At 43.4% G+C, this 26,778-nt stretch overlaps 1 protein-coding gene across 1 annotated transcript in view; it reads left to right on the top strand.

The window, feature by feature from the left end:
• CCDC158 (coiled-coil domain containing 158) overlaps positions 1 to 26,778 on the top strand; it is a 1,152,460-nt gene that overhangs the window by 993,983 nt on the left and 131,699 nt on the right. The window contains exon 29 of the mRNA XM_030192135.1: positions 10,160 to 10,252. Within this exon, the coding sequence (XP_030047995.1) occupies positions 10,160 to 10,252 (93 nt within the window). The remainder of the gene's footprint in view (positions 1 to 10,159; positions 10,253 to 26,778) is intronic.

Below are 26,778 nucleotides of genomic sequence, written 5' to 3' on the forward strand. Positions count from 1 at the left end.
ACTGTTGCCCCTGCTGGTCTTAACAATGAGATAGATTTATCTGTTTTTTAGTTCCTTTCATGATCCTTATTACAATAGTATGTTGTCCTGCTCATTATGTTTACACAATTGTGTCCCATCCTTATTTTTTCTTTCTTTATTTTTTTCAGCACACCCACACATTTGATGTTTTTAATAGTATCTATTAACGTAACATACGTGGAGGGGCATAATCGAACGGAAACGCCTATCTCCATGGGCGTTTATCTCCGAGAACGGGCCCGTGAAGGGGCGGGCCGAACCGTATTTTCGAAAAAATGGACATTTTTGAGCTGGGCGGTTTTTTTTTTTAGCGATAATGGAAACTAAAAACGCCCAGCTCAAAAACGTCCTAATCCGAGCCATTTGGTCGTGGGAGGGGCCACGATTCGTAGTACACTCGCCCCCCTGATATGCCAGGACACCAGCTGGGCACCCTAGGTCAGTGCGGTGGACTTCAGAAAAAGCTCCCACATACATAGCTCTCTTACCACGGGTGCTGAGCTCCCAACCCCCCTCCCCCAAAACCCACTACCCACAAATGTACAACACTACCATAGCTCTTAGGGGTGAAGGGGGCACCTACATGTGGGTACAGTGGGTTTTGGAGGCCTCCCATTTACCAGCACAAGTGTTACAGGTGAGGGGGGGGGGATGGGCCTGGGTCCGCCACCTGACTGAAGTGCACTGCGGTACCCACTAAAAGTGCTCCAGGGACCTGCATACACGCAGGCCTCTAGGACTGGTTGCTGCTATATAACATTAGCACGCCAGTTGACACCTGAAGACTAATCTCTCCGAAAACGTCCTTTATTGGAATAACTGCTTTTACTCACAGTTAACTGCAGATCAGAGGTTGTGCCCCACTGGCAACGAGTCTCCCTGGTACTGAGATGAGCAGTAGGTCAGAGCTGGCAGAATGGTGTACAATGCCCTCTTTCAGCCACATTCAAGGGAAGAACTAAGTTCTGTAACGTGGCTAACACAGGAAAGGGAACTAAAACTGGCTTACAAAAATGGCCACTACCTCATGGACTACCGGAAACACAACAGGGCACACTCTGACCCAGTAGGCAGGGGGAAAAGCACCATGGGAGAAGAGCCTACCAACTACCAACATCGTGAGACTGTAACACAAGCTATTGAAATCACGGAGCCCAATATCATACACCCACCACAATGCAATGATGATGTGACCCTGTACTGCACCCGAGAGCCACATCTGACCCAGGGAAAGGCTGTGACAGGATCGAACACATTCTGCTGTCATGGAGGTGGGTATGGCATTGAGGCTGGCATACAGGCTAGAAAAAAAGTTTTTAAAGTGGGGTTTTTTTGGTGGGAGGGGGTTAGTGACCACTGGGGGAGTCCGGGGGGTCATCCCTGATTCCCTCCAGTGGTCATCTGGGCAGTTGGAGCACTTTTTTGGGACTTGTTCATGAAAAAAAAAGGGTCCAAAAAGTGACCCAAAATTGCGGTAAAAATGCCTTTTTTTTTTTCGATTATCAGCTAAAGACGCCCATCTCTCCTCGGCTGATAACCACGCCCCAGTTCCGCCTCCACCACGCCTCCGACACGCCCCCGTCAACTTTATTCGTTTTCGTGAGTGCAGTTGGAAACGCCCAAAATCGGCTTTCGATTATACCAATTTGGGCGCCTTTGCGAGACAAACGTCTATCTCCCGATTTAGGTCGCACTATAGGCGTTTTTCTCTTTCAAAAATAAGCTGGTTAGTTGTCTATTATATGCTATATCTATATAATAACCATGTATGTAATTAGTGGTATTGCCCCTTCATGTATTGTCCCATTGTAATTTTCATACATTTGACATGTATGGTTCCTTTTTGCAGATCTGTACAGAAAGAGAGATATATACTATTCATACACTTAATGAGATATTTGATTGATACATGTTCATGATTTACACATATATGCCTATTAACACTCATTATGTTCTGTTTTTATATACAGTTATACATGTCTTTCTTTGGCATTATCTGTCCAAGCATATCTGTATATATACCCATACATTTTTTTCTATCACAGTGTGCATTTATATTTATTTTTATAATAATTACGGCTTATTCATAACTCATGCTGATGACACACAAGCATATGCCATGCATGTGGCATGTTTAAGTTTTCTTCCTCCCCCCCCCTTCTTTTTTTAGGTTTCAACATACATAAATTCTCTTTTCCTTTGCTATCCGATTCAGTATTCCCATATATGTATTTACACATCACTACTAATGTTGTCCCTGCAATAAATTGCCCCATATAACCTTTATATTTATATTTTTACAATGTTCAGTGGAACCCTACTCATATTCATACCACCTGTTCTGCTCTGTAACTAGTATATCTATTATTTTCTTTTGACGCCACACAATCAGCTGTTTTTGTATTCAACACACGTAGTAGGAGATGTCATTACCAATGTCATCGGTATCTTTAATATTTATATATGGCTAAGCAGCCAGATGACTGTTTGATTGTTTGACCTGAATACTAAGGGACAGCACTCTCACTACAGTTCATGTGCGGAGGTAAGCTCAATTTCTCCACTTATTAAGTTAAAAGCATTCTCTTTGCCACTATCTATGTTTTTTAAGTAGAATATATTATTCTCCGAAGACAAGCAGGCTGATATGCTCACAAGTGGGTGACGTCACGTCGGCCCCGGAGGATTTTCAAGCAAAATCTAAAAATCTCTTTAACGGCGTTCCGTCACGTGAGCGATTGCACCGCGCATGTGCGCACACATCTTCCCGCTCGCCGTGCAGACACGCCCCTCAGTTCTTCTTTTTCCGCGTCTGATGAGACACGGAGTTCGTTAGACGCTTCATGTTTTCTTCAGGTCCTCGGAGTTAAATCTCTTTTTTATCTTACCCTTTTGGGTGTTCTTTATTTTTTCATTTGTACTTTCTCATGGCAGGCTCATTGTGGCTTACATATACTGGTACTTTTTGTACCTGGGGCAAGGAAAGGTTAAGTAATTGCCAGAGTCACAAGGGGCTGTGCCTGAAGTGAGAATCAAAACTTATAGGTGTTTCTTTATAAGTTTCTTTTTTTCTTTTTTCTTTTTTCTTATCAAAGAGGAGTGTGCTGGTAAATTGTTATCTGTGGGCTCTCTCTCGCCAGCAAAGTAAAAGAGAATTCAGGAGGCCAAGCCCACATTTTGGGATCCATTTGTTAAAGTCCCAAAATTCTTAAAACCTTAACAAACGGCTCTCAAGAGCTGTGAGAGCCTGCTCCAGCACACCACTGACTTTAAGCCTTGTACCCGCTGCAACCGGACGATCTCTGTCACCGACACGCACAGCTGGTGCATTCAGTGTCTTGGGCCGGATCATCTCCCTCAGAAATGCAAGTAGTGTCTCAAAATGACGAGACGTATGCTACTTGCCAGGGATGCCCAAAGGAGATCAATTTTTGAGTCCAATGAAGACCGATGCACGCTGGGTACAGTGATGCATCGAGTGGGTCTCCACCCGCCTCGGCGCCTCCTGCTTTGCAGGTCATTCGGGCGCATCGGCGGACGTGTCTTGGGCCGGATCATCTCCCTGAGAAGTGCGAGTAGTGTCTCAAAATGATGAGACGTATGCTAATTGCCAGGGATGCCCAAAGGAGATCAATTTTTGAGTCCGATAGAGACTGATGCACGCTGGGTACAGTGATGCATCGAGTGGGTCTCCACCTGCCTCGGTGCCTCCTGCTTTGCAGGTCATTTGGGCGCATCAGCGGACGTCGGTACCATCGGTGCCCAGAGCTTTGCTCCCTCTGTTATGGAGGTATCCTGGCATCAGACGTCGGTCGGTGCCGAGAGCGTTGCTCCCTCTGTTATGGAGGTATCCTGGCATCGGACGTCGGTACCATCGGTACCAGGTATCATGGGTACCATCGGTACCAGGTATCATGGGTACCATCGGTACCAGATATCATGAGTATCATCGGTACCAGGTACCATCAATACCATGGATGCCATTGGTACCAGGTATCATGGGTACCATCGGTACCAGGTATCATCGGTACCATCGGTACCATCGGTACCAGGTATCATGGGTATCATCGGTACCAGGTATAATCGGTACCATGGGTACATCGATACCAGATATCATGAGTATCATCGGTACCAGGTACCATCAGTACCATGGGTACCATTGGTACCAGGTATCATGGGTACCATCGGTACCGGGTATCATGGGTACCATCGGTGCCATGGGTACTATCGGTACCATCGGTCCCATCTCTGTTATGGACAAGCAAGTCATCTGGCAGTCTGGTATCGATTCCCCAGCATTTCCAGATTCTGCCCTCGGCTTCGGTACCATGGGTACCATCGGGTGCCATTGGTGCTAGCGCCTCCTGCGGCATCTAGCTTTTCACCTGGGATTAGATCTCCTTCACCAATGCTGCCTCCGGTATTGTTGTTCGCAGCCTACTGGGTCAATTCTCCTTTACTGGAGTCGTCTGGAGAGTCAACTTCTCGACCCCGTCGTAGAGGTTACCGCGCCTCCATGTCAGACAGGTTTGGATCTGAGCTGCTCTGTCTGAGTTGTTAGCTCAATTCAATGATGGCTCATCTGATGAACATGAAGGTCATGGGGTTTTCTCTGCTGAGAATTCTCTAGATCTTCTATCTGTCTCGACACATTACAGTGGAGATTGTGAATCAGCCCAAGGCCCCAGATGCTCGAGGTCCTGGACTATCCATCTTCACCTAAGTCTTCTACCACATGATACAAGAAGACTGAATCCCAGTATCGGATCCACGGGGAACCCAGTTTCATTAGGCCTCAGTTACCTCATGATTCTGCTGTGGTGGATTCTGCTCTCAAAGCAGATAGGAGTTCTAAAAACTTGCTTCGGCGCCCCCGGGGCCAGAGCATACATCCTTAGCCTCTTTTGGGAGAACGGTGTACCAGGCTGGCATGATCGCGTCCAAAATCGAGTCCTGCCAGATCTTTATGAGCATTCCCATCGGAGCAGGCTAAACCTTTTCACCAGGTGGTCAGGTAGCACACGGTGTGTCGCAGGTTCCTGTCCAGGGGCATTTTCGACACTTGTAATGTAACATCTAGATTTCTGCTCTGGGTATAGTGATGCGCAGACTCTCATGACTGCTTGCCTCTCACCTGGAGGAGGGGACTCAGCAGAAAATTGTAGATATTCTGTGCATACACTTCCTCATCTCGGAAGTTCTTTAAAGGGAAGAGAAGTTTTCCTTGTGCCTTAAGGGGTCGTACGTATACTCCTGCTTCTCGACAGCCGGTTCAGGCTATGCCACAGCACGCTCGTTCTAGTCAACGGCGTGCACCTAAGCAGGCCCCTGCAGCTACTCCGCAAAAACCAGGGACGGGTTTTTGACTGGCTCCAATTCAGCATAGCCACCATAAATAAATAAATAAATAAATGTCCGTACCGGCCAATCTGCCTGTCGGGGGGGAGGTTTAAATTTTTTCCACCAAAGGTGGCTTCTTGTAACCTCCAACCGGTGGGTTTTTCAAATAGTCCGGTTAGGCTACACTCTCAATCTGGAATCAAACCCTCCACATTGCTCACTGGGAGCTTAATCCTTTAGCTTCCATCACAAGTGGGTACTTGCAGAGGAACTCTCCGCCTTTCTCAGCGCCAATGCAGTCGAGCCCATTCCACCAGGGCAAGAAGGGTTGAGATTCTATTCCAGGTGCTTCCTTGTGGGTTGCGTCCCATCATAGACATAAGGGGCCTAAACAGATATTTGGTTCAGGATGCTTTCCCTGGGCATCCTTCTTCCCATACTTCAGGAAAACGATTGGCTATGCTCTCTGGACTTACAGGATACTTATACCCAGTTTGCGTCCAGAGTATGTTTTCCTAGTACCTGGCTGTTGTTGCAGCGTCTCTTCATGGACTGGGAGTGCATGTGTTCCCTTATCCCGATGATTGCCCGTCTCAACAGATTATAGCTCAGTAAATATTGAGACTTCTAGGCACATGGCTTCCACAGTTCACGTAACTCCCATGGCACATTTACACATGACATCCGCTCAGTGGATCCTAGCTTCCCAGTGGTATCAAGTTCAGGGTATCTAGAGGATGTGACCCAACTGTTCACCAGTTTTCGGAATTCCCTTCAGAGGTGGTCAATTCTCTCCAATTTGATTCTGGGGCGTCCCATCCAACTTCCTCAGCCACAAAAGCTGCTGACGAAGGTTGCATCCCTCCTGGGGTCGGCTATCCAACCAAATTATTCTAATTCAACCAAACAATCGGGTTGCGATGTACTCAATAACAAAGGGGTACTGGATCTTGCCCTCTGAGTCAGGATGCCATGCAGATGTAGCGGTCGGCCCGCCAATGCGGCATGTTTTCTCCAAGCCACTTGTCTAGTTGGCGTAAACAGCAGTCTGGCCGACAGGCTGAGCAGGATAATGCTACAGTCATGGTCGTTGAGCATGGCTGTAGCTCGAAAGATCTTCCGGGAGTGAGACACCCCCTCAGTGGATCTTTTTGCCACTTAGTCCAATCACAGAGTCCCTCAGTTCTGTTCCAGGCTGCAGGTTCACGGCAGGCTAGCATCGGATGCCTTTCTCCTTCATTGGGGGACAGGCTTTCTGTATGCGTATCCTCCCATACCTCTGGTGGAAAAGACTTTGCTGATTCTCAAGCAAGATTGTGGAGCCATGATTCTGATTGCTCCCTTCTAGCTGCGTCAGATATGGTTCCCTCTTCTTCTGGAGTTGGAATGTTTTCCAGCTCTCATTAAGCAGAACGAGGGGGCACTTCTACATCCCAACCTCCAATCTCTGGCTCGCACGGGCTGGATGTTGAGAGTGTGGATTTCGCCACTTTGGGTCTTCCAGAGAGTGTCTCCCGAGTTTTGCTTGCTTCCAGAAAAGATTCCACGAAGAGGTGTTATTCTTTTTCATGGAAGAGGTTTGCCGTCTGGTGTGACAGCAAGGCCCTAGATCCTGCCTCTTGTCTTATACAGACCATGCTTGAGTTCTTTCTACACCTGTCTGAGTCTGGTCTCAAGACCAACTCTGTAAGTGTTCATCTTCGTGCAATAAGTGCTTATCATCAACGTGTAGAAGGTCAGCCTTTAGCTGTCCACTTCATGAGAGGTTTACTTCTCCCCCAATATTGAGAGAATTCCTTGTATGTGTCCATGGGGGGTTATTTCTGTTGGGCTTAGCACCCCCAATAATTTTAAAAGTTGGCTCTTATGCTTCGGTCAAAGCCCCTATCAAACCTTCTCCAGTGTCTTGGGGTCTCAATGTCGTTTTCATCCAGCTGCTGAAAGCTTAATTCGGGCCACTGGATTCCTGCCATCTGAAGTATTGGACCTGGAAGGTCGTTTTCCTTGGTGGCTGTTCCTTCAACTCGTAAGGTCGGTGAGCTTCAGACTCTAGTAGCTCAAGCGCCTTACCTTACTTTTCATCTTAACAGAGTAGTTCTCTGCATGCAGCCAAAGTTCTTACTGGCGGTGGTATCGGAGTACCATCTGATCCAGTCAATTGTCTTGCCAACATTCTTTCTCCCTCATCTTACAAGCCCTGGCGAAAGCAAGCTGCGCACTTTTTACGTGGAGCGGACGAGCCCCCTCAGACAGTCCGCCCAGTTGTTTATTTCTTTTAATGCCAATAGAGAGGAGTTGCTGTCGGAAACCGCACCATTTCTTCTTGGCTAGCAGATTGCATTTCCTTCGTTTTTTTCCAAGCTGGACTGACTCTAGAGGGCCATGTCACGGCTCACAAAATTAGAGCCATGGCTGAGTCGGTGGCTCATCTAAGATCAGTCACTATTGAAGAGATCTGCAAGGCTGCAGCGTGGTCATCAGTCCACACATTCACATCTCGCTACTGCCTTCAGCAGGATAGCCGACGCGACAGTCGGTTTGGGCAGTCGGGGCTGCAGAACTTATTTGGGGTTTAGAATCCAACTCCAACGCTCCTAGGCTCATTTTTGTTCTGTTCCAGGCTACACTCATTTAGATGTTTCTTCTTTTCAGGTCAATTTTTATTCTGTCCTCGCTGTTGCGAGACTCAATTGACCACTATTTGTTGTGTTGTGTAAGCCTGGAAGCTAGGGATACCCCATTTGTGAGAATATCAGCCTGCTTGTCTTCGGAGAAAGAGTAGTTACTTACCTGTAACAGGTGTTCTCCGAAGACAGCAGGCTGCATATTCTCACAAACCCTCCCACCTCCCCTTTTGGAGTTGTCTCCTTCATCTTTTGGATTTAACTGAGGGGCGTGTCCGCTCGGCGAGCGGGAAGATGTGTGCTCACATGCGCGGTGCGATCGCTCGCGCAACAGAACGCCGTTAAAGAGATTTTTAGATTTTGCTTGAAAATCCTCCGGGGCCGACGTGATGTCACCCACTTGTGAGAATATGCAGCCTGCTGTCTTCGGAGAACACCTGTTACAGGTAAGTAACTACTCTTTATTTTTACATCATAATGTGCCATTTGTCCAACCACTCATCTGTGATTTATCCTATATAATAAAACTCACCCTCAACGTTCTGAGGACACTGACGTCACTGTCAGGTACTCCAGGCACTTCCTTCCGGTTCGAAGCCTTCGTGGTGGTGAAGCCACCGAAAACACTGTGTTGGGGCCCCGCCCTCGCGTCAAACGTGATGATGTCGAGAGCAGAGCAATGGCGTCAGTGGCTTCACAACCAACGACGCAGCAGATTGAAGGTGGCGTGCTGAGGTCCGCAACAATGGCAGCCAGTGCCATCAGAACGCCGAAAGGGGTGAGTAGGGAGGGGGGGGAGGTTCGGAAGGAAATCGTGCTAGCGCCCGTTTCATTAACGCAAGAAACGTGCATGTTTTACTAGTTTATTTATATACCGCTGACAAATAGTCATTTTGGCACCTTTTTACACACATTTTTAAAGGCACATCTATAGAGGTGCTTTGTTCGGCAATATTTATTTACCTAATCCTGTTAATCTACAGCCCACCGACAAGTGGCTGTCAGCGTATTCTCTTCATTTATGACATGTTTTTCACAGCTTTCTGCTTGGCAGGTTTTAATCCACTAGACATTCACCCACCACACCTTGTCCATTGATACATCTCCGACAAGCAGTCCTTTTGGCGCTTTTTCCATTTCATTGATGAGATGTCCATCGCAGCGTTCTGCTTGCAATTTTATCAACTCACCCATGTACTATTCTACTTGTCATTTTTAATTGAAATGTCCACATGCCAACATTAATAACTTTTTATATATGGTCAGTCTGACGCCTCACTCTTTTCAATATTTTATAATTAGATAGGTATTGTCTTTTTCCTTCATTTGCCAATTACAAGGCATTAAGGATATGCTGTCGCCTTTGGCATGTTTAACTATTTACTCCTAGTATTCAAATATTTACACTTCTAGTTTAGTTTTGCTCTGGCATACTTGGTCTTCAACCATTCACTCTCAGTATTCATGCATTTATAGTTATTATTTTTTTGTTTAGTTCTCCTGAAGTAAGCCTTGCTACTGCACATATTTGATATTATTACTCCTGTGGTGAGTTATTCTATTTTTCTAGACAATGTCAGCTTTTATTTATTTATTTGATTGTTATTTTAAAACTCCTTTGTTTTTGGACAGGTAATATTCATAGGCTGTTCTCTTTTTTATTTTTATTTTTTAACACCACTGGTTGTATTATTTTTATTGATACTATACATGCATGTTTTATTTATATTTTAAATATTCTCTGCTTATATTGTTTTTAACTTATGTATTGTATTGCTGTTTGTATTTTACACAGACCCCTGCTGTGTGCCAAAACACGGCCCGTGTTGGGTCTTTTCTTTTGAAGATTGCTGTCCTAGTTGCGTGATTAAAGGAATTTTTGCCCCGCATTTGGAGGCTCTTCGTGCTCTTTTTTACACTTGGACTTTGTTCTGTAGTTTGAACCCTCTTTGTGTTTTGTGGTAGTAGTAGTGGTAGCAGGAGAATTACTTGTATTCATATTCCTTGTTTTAAGGTCATATCAACTGCCAGTGTCTCCTTGATAAAACCAACAGGCCTGCTGAACTTGCTGGTTTGCAACTCCACTGGTTTGATCCATCACCACTTGAAAGAAAATCATATGTGCTGAGGTTGAAAATAGATCATATAAGTTTATTTTGTTCTCTATACTGTAGGTATCTAAGAAGTTTGCAGAATATCATGCCACAATTCAACGCATGGAACAAGAATCTGTGCTGGTAAAACTACAACACACTTTGGATGTAAAAGTAAGATCTTCATATACAGTATATGGACTGAAATTATATATTTTTGATTTCACTATAACGTTCATTTTATTTCTGGATGCTGATAAAAATAATGTAAAATTTGCAATTATAGAATCTCATCAGGATGCTCAGGTGTGATATAGACATACCTAATTTGCCTGATAAAACAGAGGTTCGATTTTCTGTAAAATTCCTTTTGTAAGTACGCACAGCAGTTCAACAGATAGCACAGTTATGGGGGAAAATGTCATCAAAATATAAATCTTTGACCCAGTATTCAAAAAGATTTATGTGTTGGCCACTGAGTTACTAGTGCATAGATTCCTTATCTGTAGATTTTTAGAAATTATACATAGGGGTGGGTGGGAGGTAAGTGAGGACATTGTACTCTGCAGGCCAGGACCTGGCAGGTATGAAAGTGAAAGGATGGATTTATCATGATCAGTGTTCAACTGGCTACAGTCAGAAATCTTTTACACACTGACTGTCAGCGGCTAAATTAAACCTGGTATTCAATGCCAGGCCATATCAAGGCACTGATATTGAATATCTGGGTATGACCGGATATGTGTTGGGTGCTGACACTTATGTGGGTCCTGGCCAATATTCAGTTGGGATCCATATTATTTATTTATTTATTTAATGACATTTCTTTTCCGCACTTTTATAATATATACACAATCCATCCTACATAAAATAAAAACCAAATACAAACACAATTTCATAGAATAATAGCAGCAAAAACATCATACAGTGGTGGAAATAAGTATTTGATCCCTTGCTGATTTTGTAAGTTTGCCCACTGACAAAGACATGAGCAGCCCATAATTGAAGGGTAGGTTATTGGTAACAGTGAGAGATAGCACATCACAAATTAAATCCGGAAAATCACATTGTGGAAAGTATATGAATTTATTTGCATTCTGCAGAGGGAAATAAGTATTTGATCCCCCACCAACCAGTAAGAGATCTGGCCCCTACAGACCAGGTAGATGCTCCAAATCAACTCGTTACCTGCATGACAGACAGCTGTCGGCAATGGTCACCTGTATGAAAGACACCTGTCCACAGACTCAGTGAATCAGTCAGACTCTAACCTCTACAAAATGGCCAAGAGCAAGGAGCTGTCTAAGGATGTCAGGGACAAGATCATACACCTGCACAAGGCTGGAATGGGCTACAAAACCATCAGTAAGACGCTGGGCGAGAAGGAGACAACTGTTGGTGCCATAGTAAGAAAATGGAAGAAGTACAAAATGACTGTCAATCGACAAAGATCTGGGGCTCCACGCAAAATCTCACCTTGTGGGGTATCCTTGATCATGAGGAAGGTTAGAAATCAGCCTACAACTACAAGGGGGGAACTTGTCAATGATCTCAAGGCAGCTGGGACCACTGTCACCACGAAAACCATTGGTAACACATTACGACATAACGGATTGCAATCCTGCAGTGCCCGCAAGGTCCCCCTGCTCCGGAAGGCACATGTGACGGCCCGTCTGAAGTTTGCCAGTGAACACCTGGATGATGCCGAGAGTGATTGGGAGAAGGTGCTGTGGTCAGATGAGACAAAAATTGAGCTCTTTGGCATGAACTCAACTCGCCGTGTTTGGAGGAAGAGAAATGCTGCCTATGACCCAAAGAACACCGTCCCCACTGTCAAGCAGGGAGGTGGAAATGTTATGTTTTGGGGGTGTTTCTCTGCTAAGGGCACAGGACTACTTCACCGCATCAATGGGAGAATGGATGGGGCCATGTACCGTACAATTCTGAGTGACAACCTCCTTCCCTCCGCCAGGGCCTTAAAAATGGGTCGTGGCTGGGTCTTCCAGCACGACAATGACCCAAAACATACAGCCAAGGCAACAAAGGAGTGGCTCAGGAAGAAGCACATTAGGGTCATGGAGTGGCCTAGCCAGTCACCAGACCTTAATCCCATTGAAAACTTATGGAGGGAGCTGAAGCTGCGAGTTGCCAAGCGACAGCCCAGAACTCTTAATGATTTAGAGATGATCTGCAAAGAGGAGTGGACCAAAATTCCTCCTGACATGTGTGCAAACCTCATCATCAACTACAGAAGACGTCTGACCGCTGTGCTTGCCAACAAGGGTTTTGCCACCAAGTATTAGTTCTTGTTTGCCAGAGGGATTAAATACTTATTTCCCTCTGCAGAATGCAAATAAATTCATATACTTTCCACAATGTGATTTTCCGGATTTAATTTGTGATGTGCTATCTCTCACTGTTACCAATAACCTACCCTTCAATTATGGGCTGCTCATGTCTTTGTCAGTGGGCAAACTTACAAAATCAGCAAGGGATCAAATACTTATTTCCACCACTGTATAAGACAGATCAATCTGTGCTCAGCAGTAACAGCCCTCTTTAGATTTTAAGCTGATCCAATTCTTCAAGCCACAAGCCTCCTGGAATAATAAAATTTCAGTGCAGCCTTGAAATATGCATGATTATCCATACCAAATATTTTTAGGCAGTTCGTTCCACAATTGTGGCCCCTTTATATAAAATATCAAATTTTGATATTCCTCCAAATAAATCAAACAGAAAGATGGAGCTTCCAGGTTTTGAAAGAGAAATGCAAAGAACGTGAAGGCTGATAAAGATGTAGTGATGAGGCTAACACAGGTGATACTAAATTATGCAATGATTTAAATATCATTAACAGAATCGTAAAATGAACACCAAACTTGATGTGTTGCCAATGCAAAGCAATAATCAAAAGAGTGATGTGATCATACTTGGATACTCCAAACAAAACTCTCGCTACAGCATTTTGTATTGATTGGAGGGATTTCAAAATTCTTTTTGGAATCCCTAACAATTACACATTAGAATAGTCAAAATGACCCACACTTTGTATCACTTTTCAAAAGTTACAATAAGTTAATAGATCTCTCAGGGGCCCTTTTACTAAGCCATGTAGGCGTGTACGTTCATCCTACGTACATCAATATGAAACCACCATGTGGCCCAGGTGGTAGTTTCTTTTTCTACATGCACCCACTATGTGCCCCAAATAATTTCTGGTGCACGGCGCTAACTGGGTGGTAATTGGCATGTACGTGCGTTGATGATTATTGCCCAGTTAACGCGAGAGACCGTACCGCAAAGTCAATGGGTGGTGGTAAGGTCTCAAGCCCAAAATGGACGTGTGCCAATTTTCATTTTGCTGTACGTCCATTTTCAGCCCCAAAAAAGGCCTTTTATTGCAGGTGCGCTGAAAAATGGACCAGCGTGCATCCAATACACGCATCTACACCAGCACAGGCCATTTTTCGACACACTTTAGTAAAAGGACCCCTCAATCGTTTTATCGTTTACAAGCATACTCCTGCATTGAAAGTTCTGTGTCTACCATCACTCCTAAAGACCTCACAAAGCAAATCTGAACATCATCAATTAAACAGATTGGGTGGCAGAGCCGGTGGCGGGAGGGGGGGATGGTGCTGGGCACACTTATACGGTCTGTGCCAGAGCCGGTGATGGGAGGCGGGACTGGTGGTTGGGAGGCGGGGATAGTGCTGGGCAGACTTATACGGTCTGTGCCAGAACCGGTGGTGGGAGGCGGGGCTGGTGGTTGGGAGGCAGGGATAGTGCTGGGCAGACTTATACGGTCTGTGCCCTGAAAAGGACAGGTACAAATCAAGGTAAGGTATACACAAAAAGTAGCACATATGAGTTTATCTTGTTGGGCAGATTGGATGGACCGTGCAGGTCTTTTCCTGCCATCATCTACTATATGTTACTATAGATGTTACTATATAACATGATTCTGGAAAACCATCAACTGGATGACTGCTCAAGAGCATTATCTGAGTTTTCTGCATATTCAACTTGAACCTATTTGCACACAACCATTAATCTGTCAGGCCCCCTTCCCCTCCTGACACATGTGCTTATTCCCATCCCAAGAACATAGGCCCCTTCCTGCCATCTCAGCTGCAAGAGACAACCCCCTCTCTCCCTTCCCCAACAGAAACTCACTCCCTCCCCATTAGTCTCGGACTACTTCCAAAGGCCACTGGGCCTACCTTTACAGTCCCTGGTATTCCAGTAGCTCTGGACTCTAAATGACTGCCCCGACCTCTAGTGGTCGTTTTGCAGTACTACTGCAAGTACACCATAGACCTCATATAACAGTGATGTTGGGGCCCAAGATATTTGACCACATTATAAGTGAATCCACATTGTATGGGGGCCCAAAGAATAATATGTAATAGCAAATACCCTTGACCGCGTTGTAAGCAATCCCGCATTATATCAATCCACGTTATATAGGGATTTAGATTGTAAGCTCTTTTGAGCGCTATAGAAATGATTTGTAGTAGTAGTAGTCTACAGTGTACCACAAGACCCTAGAGGTCATGGCAGCTATTTTGAGCAATTCCTTGTGTAACCCCAGGCACACCTCTGACTCAGCTCCACCCAGGGTCTCGCTCACCCTGCACTCCCAGGACAGGGGTCACATAAAATGATTCTTCTTCACACACACTACTTCCACTTGCTGGATCACCCTAGCTGGGCACAAGCTAAGGCTGGAATCAGGGGCATAGCCAGACACCCAATTTTGGGTGGGCCTTGGCCCAAGATGGGTGGGCAGAAGAACTCCACCTTGTCCCACAAATGATTTGGTCTCTCCCTCTCTCGCCTGCATGCCATATGGTCTCTCAAACATCCCCCCTCCCAGTATACCTTTTAAATAGCAGATTTTCACTTTCAGCGAGCAGTAACTAATACACACTGCTCATATTGACCCCACAGCCTTCCCTCCGATGCAACTTCCTGTTTCCGCATAGGCGGGAATACATCAGAGGGAAGGCTGTGGGGCTGGTGCGAGCAGTATGTAACAGTCGCTGCTCACTGCAGACAAAAATCTGCTCTTTACAAGCAGTGGCATACCAAGGGGGGGGCGGTGGGGGCGGTCCGCCCTGGGTGCACGCCGCTGGGGGGTGCCGCGGCGCACGCCTGCTCCAAGTTCGCTAAACTTCTTTGCTCGTTCGCTGCAGCTCCCTCTGCCCCGGAACAGGTTACTTCCTGCTCCGGGGTAGAGGGAGCTGTAGCGAACAAGCAAAGAAGTTTAGCGAACTCGGAGCAGGCGCGCCGCAGCACCCCCCCCCCCCCAGCGGCGTGCACCCGGGGGGGGTCTCATTTCACCGGAGGGGGAGGAATGTGTAATTTAGTGGGGGGGGGTCGCGCAGCACCCGGGGGGGGGCGCATCGGCACTCCGCCCCGGGTGCCATCCAGGCAAGGAACGCCACTGTTTACAAGGTATGCAGGAGGAACAGTTGTTGGGAGTTTTCGGCTGATGGGGCTTGGGGATCCCTGCCAGCCACATCATAGGTGTGCTGCTACTGGGTGGGCCTGAGCCCAAAGTGGGTGGGCCTGGGCCCACCCAGGCCCACCCTTGGCTATGCCACTAGCTGGAATAAATCCTGTAGGCTGAGGGTGCTCTTTCTCTAAGCACTTTCACTCAAAGAATTAGTCAGCAGTCTCAATATTGAACTTCAACATGCTTTACTAAACAGTAACTTGGAAAAACAGTTCATAACTTGTCAATATGGTCTGTACAGTTCAAGCTGTTTTTCTTCAGATGGTTAGCACAGTACAAAACACAGTCTCCACATGATATCAGAGCATTCAAACTCACAGTTCAGTTCTATCTTAAATATCCTCTATTTGCAAACCAGAACAAAGTACTTCATAATCTCCTCGATTACATTCTCAGTTCACAGTAATCTCCACATAATCTTTTCAGTTACTCTCTGTCCCATCCTAGAACAGGGGTCATTCACACATGCAATGAAAGTTCTGCCAGAAGTAAGGTACACCAGCTCCCACTTCTCCTACCTGGGGTGTATTGTTCCCCAAGCCCTCCTTGTTGTTCCCTGGTCGGGAATACTCTGCAGGCAGCCTTTGCTCTGTAGCAGGGACTTCCAGTCACCACACACTGCAAACATCTCCTGCCTTGGTATCCAGGACTTCCTCCTCGGTGCTATGGGTCTCAGTGGAGGTGGGCCACCAAAGACCAGCATTTTCTCCAAACAATCCCTTTTATTAATTCTTTGTCCTGCCCACATAAGATGGGCTTTAATCTGATTCCCTCACCAGGCTGTCAATACCAGCTTTGTCTCCTTAGTGACCCCTAGAGAATCCTCCCTACTCCAGCCTCATGCCAGAACCCGTTTTTTTTTTTTTTTTTTTGGGGGGGGGGGGGTCACACTTGCATTCTTTCAAGGGTTTATCTCTAAACCCAAAACATTTTCTCATGGGATGAGGTTTCTTGTGGAAAGGGCACTGTTGGTTCAGATCCTCTGTAGCAGTAGGAAGATCTGAAGGCATAGATGCTCTGGACAAACCCTCTATTTTGTGCACAGATATGAGTTTCCTGGAGAAAAGAGTGGCCCATTTGGTGGAAGTCGGCATGGAACGAGTTTTCTGGCATCTGGAGCCACCCCAATTGCCTTTAAAATCCAGCCAGATTGTAGCGCACAGCTGCAGGGGCATTCACTAAGGGGCTTTCTCTGGAAGTATACCATATTTGTACTGAATGTTATGAGTGTCCTTTTGCCATCTAGAACCTTTGAGTACAGCTCCTTTTTTCTCTTTAATGGATAAGAGGAAAGTTAAATTCAAAGAGGTGCCTGTGTCTAAAACCCCCTCACAGGGCCCTATAGACAAGCATATAGTGATTGAGTTTCTTTTAGCTCTGCTTAAAGGATCCCCTCCTACTAGGTTCCCTTATCTGAAGTGGCGAGTGTGATTGTAGCAGCAGATTCAGCATTCTTATTTATAGGAAGAGTTGTGGTTCCCTTACCTAAGCCTGTGGAAATTCAAGATTCTTGGTACAGGCAATTTGGCTACATCTGAGGATAATAGGACTATCTCCCTGAGAGACATTTGGAGGAGTGGCCTAGTGGTTAGGGTGGTGGACTTTGGTCCTGGGGAACTGAGGAACTGAGTTCGATTCCTGGCACAGGCAGCTCCTTGTGACTCTGGGCAAGTTACTTAACCCTCCATTGCCTGCCGCATTGAGCCTGCCATGAGTGGGAAAGCGCGGGGTACAAATGTAACAAAAAATAAATAATAAAAAAATCATACTCACACGTACTGAAGCCATGAAGAAGAGGACAACAAGTCAACTGTGTTCTTTTTCTCAGGAGACAATAAATTGGAAGATTTGAACTCTAAATATTCCTATTAGGATAGCAGGATCCAAGAAGTGGTGCCTCAATTGCTTACTGTTCAATCTGCTGGAGCCATTGCTGTCAAGGATAGGTTATCCTTGCATTTGCAGTTGGAACGGCTGGAGAATGTTCAGTGCTACAGAAACGCAAAGTTTTTGAATTTTCCTCAAACTAAGTTGTGGTATGTACATATTTTGTCTCAAGTATTTCAGAGTTACTTTGTATCCCCATTGTTTATTAGATTCTTATTGTTATTATATTTCTCAATTCAAACTTGCTAATAAACTCAAGTTCTATTTCTAAATAAGCAAGTTTCTCTCTCAGTGATGGAGGAAAAAAGACTTCAGATGCTCAACGTTCTTTGCTCCTTTGAACAGTGAACCATTGAATGTCTATATCCACTACTTACAGGGAAGTTCTCCCTTGTGGACAGCGCATGAGCTCCTCATTAGTCTTTAAAAAAACCTCCGAGTTTATGAATATAGTTTTTACTTTGTTTTACTTATTCCAATGAATTATGTAAATTTTCAACTATAATTTCAATGGTACTTATCTGGGCTTTTGAAGACCACTACGGCTGGGCACGCTCTACAGAAAAATTTCTGTTTCGCTACAAGCTTCTTAATGAGCGAATTCCATACCCATGGTATAGCCCTGAAATTAACAATGCATATGACATCAAATTAGAGAGTGAGATGTGTGCTGGTGACTAAAGCGTAAGGTTCTCACTTACCGAGTAATCTCTTGCCTTCCTTTACAAAGACTGTTATAGAAAGATGGCCACCACTTTTTAAAGAGATGCCTTTCTTCCTAAACCAATCATATTAGATCTGGCTTTCTTAAAGCTACAGTGTCACTGAGATATCCTAACTATACATTAATGTGATCTGCTCCAAAGGAGCTAAAACATTGTTAAGTCCTAATGGTGATAGGGATTTCAGTCTGTATATCCAGCGCTGTTCAATCTGATGAAGTTTACAGTCACGGTCTCCACCTCTTATTGATTGTGTTACATGGTCTATTACAATACATTTGAAGTCTTCAAATACATGTGGAATAGTTTTACTGTGAGAAACTAGGGGTGCCTCTAGTCTTTTTCTTTCTAAGATGGCGACGGAGCATGAGGCAGAAATCTCTCTGCACTCATTAATGGAATAAATCCTGCTTATAAAAGGTATATTACAAGGTAATCAAGCCTCTCTGAAATAAAAGAAGATATTACAGATATTAAAGCACAAGTTTCTAATATAGAAACTCATACACAGAAGATAGAAAACACGTGTCAGGCACACTCTGACCTTTTTCTTAGTCTGCAAAAGAAATTCAAGGAGATTGATTCTCTGAAAAGAGATAAGGAAGACCTAAATAATAGGTCCTGTAGAAACAACAGCCGTTTGATTGGTCTTACAGAGGGAGCAGCGGGCACAAATATGCTGGAATACCTAGTAAAGCTTCTACCAAAATTGTTTGATCTCCCAGCTGACTTCCCAATTGAAATTGAGCGCGCTCATCATGCCCCATCATTCAGACCTGCTCATCAAAAATTTCCACGCCCAGTGGTCATCAAGCTGCTGCGTTACCCTCTAACTTTACTCCTGCTACAGAAGGCGAAATTAAAAGCTCCTCTAATATATGAAGGTATGAAGCTCTCTTTGTATCCTGACCTGAAAAAGACTAGAGTTCAGAAGAGGAAGGCATTCCTTGCACACCGAGATCGTTTAAAAAAAATGGGAGCTCAATATGATCTTTTCTACCCAGCTCGTATGAGGGTCACCCTCAATAACACTACCAGAAATTTTAAAGATCCTGAAGCTCTGATCTCCTTTTTGGACTCCTGTACATGTTAAACAGGTTAATTGATTAATTGAATAAGTGTCACATATAATTTTCTGTCTGTCTGTCTGCCTTACAGCAGAGCAATTTCTGCTCCTTCACTGCAAACTACAAGTTTATATTGTCAGGTTAATATAGGAAATTATATTAAATTAGTGTAAACACTAATAATAGCTGTAATTGATGTTTTTATCAACTGTACTTATTGAAAGTATTCAGAAATTTCATTGACTCTTGTTTAATACTGCAGGTACTAATCTCTCTTTTTTAAGCTACTTTATATGCTTAGTTCTACAGGCATTAATCTCTCTTATGATCCCATGATAAGCAGGGGTTCTGGTGTCCACGTGCTCAGCCCTCCTCCCCTCACTGTTTCTCATTCAGCATGCCGGTTGCTCTGATTCAGAATGCTGTTATGTCCTGTTTAATTCAGTTGTTTTTGTATACAGCATCCATTGTATTGTAAGTTTGCTTTCTTCTTACTGCATATATCTTACTCATTCCTCTCTCTTTAAGTATGGTGTTTCTGACAATGTCTGCCGGATCCCATGCAATATATTTAGCCTCCATTAGGTTTATGCTTATTACCTCTATTAACACACAGGGTTTAAATAACCCTATTGAAAGGAAAACATTATTATTATACTGTAAACATCTAAATGCTGACATAATTCTACTTCAGGAAACTCACTTAAATGAAACTGATAATTCCAAACAGCAAGATAAAAATTATCAAATTGTGGGTTTCTCTCCTGCTTCTCAAAAACATAATGGTGTTGCTATCTTGATATGTAGATCAATCCCAATTACAATTCAAAAACAAGCTCGAGATAAGCATGGCAGATGGCTGTTATTAGAGATTACTAAATTTAACTGCTGCCTTATACTAGTTAACTTATATGCCCCAAACATGGACTCACCCCAATTTTTTCATGACATTACTACTCAGATTATTAATATGGGCAATTCTCAGATCATAATAGGTGGGGACTTTAATCAAGTACAGGACATCATTTTAGACAGGAAATCTACTTGTCCCCCTAGAAAAACAAACTCTCTAGCCAAATTAAATGATCTGAAATCCACCCTAAGTTTATCTGATCCTTGGCGCTTATTTCATCCTATGGAACAAGATTGCGCATTTTACTCCTCCCCCCATAACAGTTTCTCCCATATTGATTATTTCTTAATATCCTCAAAATTACTCCCATGTGTACTTAATACTAATATCCTTGAAAGATCTCTTTTAGATCATTCTCCTATTACTTTAACCCTGGACAATATTACTACCCCTAATAGTAAACCCCCATGGAGATTTAACTCTACTCTTCTTCAAGATACGGAATTTATCAAACTAATGAGATCTAGTATTTCTGATTATTTTGATCTAAATCCTGTAAATGATGTTAGCACTAATATCTGGTGGGATGCTATGAAAGCTTATATAAGGGGTCACATAATAAGTTATACAGCTAGTAAAAAATCACACTCACAAAAGAGAATTACAAATTTTAGAATCTGACATCAAAGATCTAGAAAATAAATTCTTAGCTGATAACAATCCCAATACTTTAATGCAATTGCAAGCTTTAAAGTATAAATTTAATTCTATTCTGTCAAAAGATGCTTTAGAGATAATCCATATGCAAAATTCCAGGCTTTATGCAGAAAACAATAAAGCTAGTCACCTTCTGGCACAATATTTAAAATCTAAATCTAATAAGTCTTGAGTAGCCTGGATAGTTGATACTTCAGGGACTCCATACTCCTCAGATAGTGATATTGCTTATATACTATAAGAAATTATACTGTTCTGAAATCAATTTTACTTCAGAGGCATTTAAACAATTCACCATAGATTTAATGCATCCATCAGTTTCTCCATCCCAGAACTCCATTTTGGACAGCGATATCACTGACTAGGAAATATTAACAGCGATCAAGACTCTTACTAAGGTTAAGGCTCCTGGAAACGATGGATTTACAGTGGCGTTCTATCAGGCATTCGCAGATTTATTAGTTCCCAAATTGTGTCCTCTTTCAATCTTTACAAACCGAACCTGAATGTACTACTACTACTTAACATTTCTAAAGCGCTACTAGGGTTACGCAGCGCTGTACAGTTTAACATGGAAGGACAGTCCCTGCTCGAAGAGCTTACAATCTAAAAGACAAATGTACAGTTAATCTGATAGGTCCGACAGATTGGGGCAACCTATAGGTTCGAAAGGTTAGGTTCCGAATGCAGCATTGAAGAGGTGAGCTTTAAGCAAGGATTTGAAGATGGGTAGTTCTTTCCTACAATCTACTATAATAATTATACCAAAACCTGAAAAAGATCATACCAAAGTAGAAAACTACAGACCCATTTCACTCATTAATATAGATAACAAAATTTATGCAAAAATTGTAGCTACCAGACTTCAGAAAATTCTCCCTAATCTAATTCACAGAGATCAAAATGGTTTCACCCCAATAGACTTGCTAGTGACAATTCTAGACTATTTTGGAATATATTGAACAAAACTGAAAAATCTGAAGAATCTTACATGGCAATCTCCCTAGATTCTGAAAAGGCTTTTGATAGAATTGAATGGGAATATTTATTCCAGGTATTATACTGGTTTGACTTCAGTCCAAAATTTATTAGTATGATACAACTTTTATATAGTAACCCTATAGCAACTATAACAGTTAATGGGACTATCTCTCAATTTTTCCCACTTAAAAGAGGTACTAAACAGGGTTGTCCCTTATCCCCCCTACTTTTTAACTTAGGACTGGAGCCACTCACTATTGCCATTAGGGCCCACCCTGAGATTGTAGGAGTTCCCTCGGGAGATGAATCATATAAATTATCCATATAAAATGATGATGTTCTGGTTTATACAACTCTAGAATCATTACCCACACTACACTACTCCTATCTCAGGTTATAAAGTCAATTGGACAAAATCAGCAGCGATGCCTTTAAATCCCCATATTTTAAAGCATCAACTAGAACATCTACCTTTCAAGTGGGAACCTCAGAAAATTAAATATTTGGGCACTTGGTATGCTAATACCATAGATAAATCTATGAAGTTAATTACTGATTCTATCCTATCCCTTACCAAATCAATCCTGAATTCTTGGTCCCCTCTATATCTCACATGGTGGGGTAGATCCGAAGCTATTAAAATGGTCTTAGCTCCAAAATTAAATTATATATTTAGCATGACCCATTTATCCTTTTCTTGTAATTTATAGAAGAAGCTAGATTCTCTAATTAATATGTTTCTATGGAAACATAACCCCCACCCCCGCATCTCTCTTAAAAAACTCAAACTTAGTAAAGACAAAGGTGGCATAAACCTACCAGATTTTAGATAATATCATTCTGCTTTTAGATTATCCCAGTCTTTACTTTGGTTTCAGAAAGACTTGGGTTACGATACTCCTAGATTGCTATCCTTTGAAGCCTCGTTTTTGCACCCGTGTTCATTACGCCTTCTTAGAAATTCCATTATTCTAAATCCCTCCGAATAGTAAAAGCTTCAGCATATTTAATACACAAATTTCATAAGAGTATTAATATGCAAATACATTCATTCGACAGTGTACCAATATGGCATAATACAATGTTTGATTCTAATTATATATTACAGTCAGAGTCTCAATGAAAGAATAAAGGGATATGGTGCTTATCACAGTTATTTATTAATAATAACCTACTCTCTCAAGATGCTCTAGCATTACTATTTAAATTACCACCAATGCACTCTAATTTATGGAAGCAAACTTTCTTATATATCCTCTTTTCGGTCCCTATTGAACCTTAAGGCTTCTACATCAGAATTCACATCCCTTTGTCAACAAATAATTATGGGGGGAAAAAGAGCATCTACTTTATATAATAAAATACATGATTTATCTAACAATTGCATAAATACTTTGGAATCATACTGGGTAGAAAAAACTAGGCTTGTGCTCAGCTAAAAATGATTGGCCTAAATTCTGGTCTAAAACACTAAGACCCACAAAATCAGCAGCAATATATCAATCATCTTATTTTACTTTTCATAAAGCATACTGGACCCCATATCGTATAGCAAAAATTAGAAATTTACCTAAACTGAATCTATGCTGATCTTGTTCAGAGGAAAATAGTTCTTTATCCCATATGATATATTTCTGCAAAAATGTTAAAGCTTATTGGAATTATATATGGACAGAATGATTGTAATATTTGACCTACGTAGAGATCTGAACATTTCATACAAAACCATAATTCTACGGGCCTCCAACCCAGACATTACAATACCAGATGAGCAACAAAAACTGTTCAACACTATGATAGCAGTTGCTCTCAATCATATCATATGCAATTGGAAGGACAATTTGCAACTAAACTTTATGGAATGGTGGAGTCATCTGTGTGTAATAAGGAAATATGAAGCTGCTCTGGCACTCAAGTAACATACACTACAATCGTCATTCAGAATTTGGGCACCATTAGACTCAAACTGTGCTAATATCAGCACCTGGACTCAGGCTAATACAACTTAAATACAGTGATCACCATTATTGATTTTTCTGTTATTATCTTTTAGATCTTCTGGACGTTAAACAAGCAGTAAGTGTATTTTTGCACCAACTATAATGGATGCTTTATGTTATCTTTTTTGTTCTGTCTTATGGCTAATTTTCTTGTTATAAATATTATAAAAAAAACATTTCCCAATAAAAAGTTTAAAATAAAAAAAGAACTAGCTGGTCTTGTTTACGTGGGGCACATTGAGTGAGTAGGTGGGATAATTTCTCTTGCTGGCCAGATCTTGAATAAATCTTGAGAAGAGCTTGAAGGGAGGGAAATTCCCTTTGCCTTTTTTGTACTCTTTGCCATATGAGGCCCAATTTTCTCCTAGCTCATATGGCAGCTTTTCTGTGATGGATCATATGCCTCAGTGTGACCAAGCAGCAGAGCCATGGGAGGTGCAGATCAGCTTTGGCTACTTCCAGCTCTAACAGCAGCTTGCATTTGTCTTTTAAACAATGTCTTCTGAATCACTTCTGGGCTGCTATAATATTGTTCAAACCTTCTCCATATTTGAACTAGTCCCTCAAAGAGGTGAATATTTTAGTCCTTTCATATGTTGTGTAGATTCACTCCCCAGCCATCTCAGCATTAGGTTCATTTCTTCTTTTGAAATGAGATTCAAATCTGCTATGGCATCCTTGAAGTCAGCTTTCCATGCTCTGTAGTTCTAAGAACAGTTGTTGAACTTGGTGAGTCCTGTGTTTATGAGCTCTTGACAAATTATGTACTTGGGAAGTTATGATCTGTCCAGTGTCCCAGTTTGACTGACAAGAGGCATTTGCAGGTTGTTGTAGTTAAACCTTTCCCATAACTGGTTGTTTGCTTTGCTGTTCTTAAACAGTAGTGTGGGATGAAGTCATAGGAGCCAACTTTTCAAAATGATTGGGGGTGCTGAATTGTTTTTTTAACAGGTGGTGCATTCCCCACCCCCTCCCTCCCCCTCCTCTGAGTTCCAGGCCCCCCTCCTCCGAGTTCCAGTACCCCCTCTCCTCCGAGTGCCAGTCCCAACCCCAGCCTGACCTCTTCTCCCACAACAGTCCTCCGCTGTTCCGTCCTCGCCTTCCTGCATGCCGCCCAGAATTTTAAAACTCATCTTACCTCAGGGTCCCGGCAGCAGCAGTGAAAGGCGAGCAGGCTCGGCGCTTCAGCCTTCCCTTCTCTCTCAGCTCTGGGCCCGCTCCTCTGCCGGGACCCCGAGGTAAGATGAGTTTTAAAATTCTGGGCGGCACGCAGGAAGGCGAGGACGGACCGGCGGAGGACTGAGGAAGAAGAGGGCGGGCACCGGGCAGGTAGGCTGGCTGGGAAGGGAACTTCCAACTTCTGGCGGGTGCAGAGCCGGTCCTAGGGTTTCTGGCGCCCTCCTGCAGCCTATTAGTCGGCGCCCCTACCCATCCAGGGGTGGGATCACTATGGATCCGCCCCTACAGTAGTCACAACCCCTTTTACCAGCCATGGCATCATTGAAAACATTACACCAGTATAGAAGAAAAATAACTTGTGGGGTTTTTTTTCATTATAAATAATTTCTGTAAGCTGTTACAGCTCCATTATACTCTAAATGACACCAAATTAGCATACAGACCATGAATTATGAGAACAGTCCTGCCAACTCTGAAAAACAATGTGTTAGCAAAATCTCAGAATCTAACAAACAGATCCCTATTCAGACACTTGGCCTTACAGTCACACATGCAGAACAGAAATAGCCCCTCTTCAAATTCTTCAAAAATTAACCTGAAATCCTAAGTTAGACTCTGCATGCAGCACAATACTAGAAAAACAGAAAGAAACACATTGCTATACATTGCAAAATAAGATAGTAGATGTAGCAGATGTAAATTCTGAAAGTGGACATATTCCAAACACTAAAATTAAAATAAAATAATTTTTTTCTACCTTTGTCTGGTGACTTTTTTTTCTGATCATGCTGGCTCAGTATCTGATTCTGCTGCTATCTGTCCTCTTAACTCCATTTCCAGGGCTTCCTTTTCATTTATTTCTTTACTTTCCTCCTTTCTTCTTCATTTCTTGCTGTATATTCATAAGTAAAAGCTGGGTCCTCAGCAGACTTGACTGTCCAGTGGATCCAGCTTCTGCCTATTTTCTCCATCCATGTGCAGTTTTTCTCCTCTTTTCCTTTTCCCTCATCTCCTTCTTCTCTCTTCCCTCTTCCCTCTTCCCTCCATCCACCCATATCCAGCAACCCTCCACTGCCCTCCCCTCCATCATGTACAGCAATTTCTCCTCTCTGCCTGCCTGGGGCCTGGCATCTCATCCATCTCCATCCATGCTCCTGTCTCCCCTGCCCACCTCCATCCATCTATATCAAGCAAATCTCCTTCCTCCCCTCCATCATGTCCAGCAATTTCTCCTCTCTGCCTGCCTGGAGCCTGGCCTCTCATCCATCTCCATCCATGCTCCTCTCTCTGCTGCCCACCTCCATCCATCCATCCATATCAAGCAATTCTCCTCCCTCCCATCCCCTCCGTGTCCTGCAATTTCTCCTCTCTCTCCCCTGCCCTCCCGCTCCCATGTCCACCTTCCCCTTGTATTTAAATTTACCTCCGATGACGTCACAGCAACTGCTCATGCTCAGCGTCAGTGAAAAAGCTGCCCGACGTCTCTAGCCAATCCCTTCGCTCGTTCCTTCCCTCTCAGTGTGTCCCGCCCTCGCGGAAATGATGTCAGACGAAGGCGGGACACTGAGGGAAGGAACGAGCAAAGGGATTGGCTAGAGACGTCGGGCAGCTTTTTCACTGATGCTGAGCATGAGCAGCTGCTACGATGTCGTCAGAGATAAATTTAAATCCCCCAAGGCAGTGCGGGTACCGGCGCAAGAATCCGAGGGCTGAGGAGGTAAGCAGCGGCGGTGCCTTCCAGGTCGGCGCCCCCTGACAATGCCTGGGCGT

This window comes from Microcaecilia unicolor, chromosome 2, assembly GCF_901765095.1.
Source record: "Microcaecilia unicolor chromosome 2, aMicUni1.1, whole genome shotgun sequence".
Taxonomy (NCBI): Eukaryota; Metazoa; Chordata; class Amphibia; order Gymnophiona; family Siphonopidae; genus Microcaecilia; species Microcaecilia unicolor.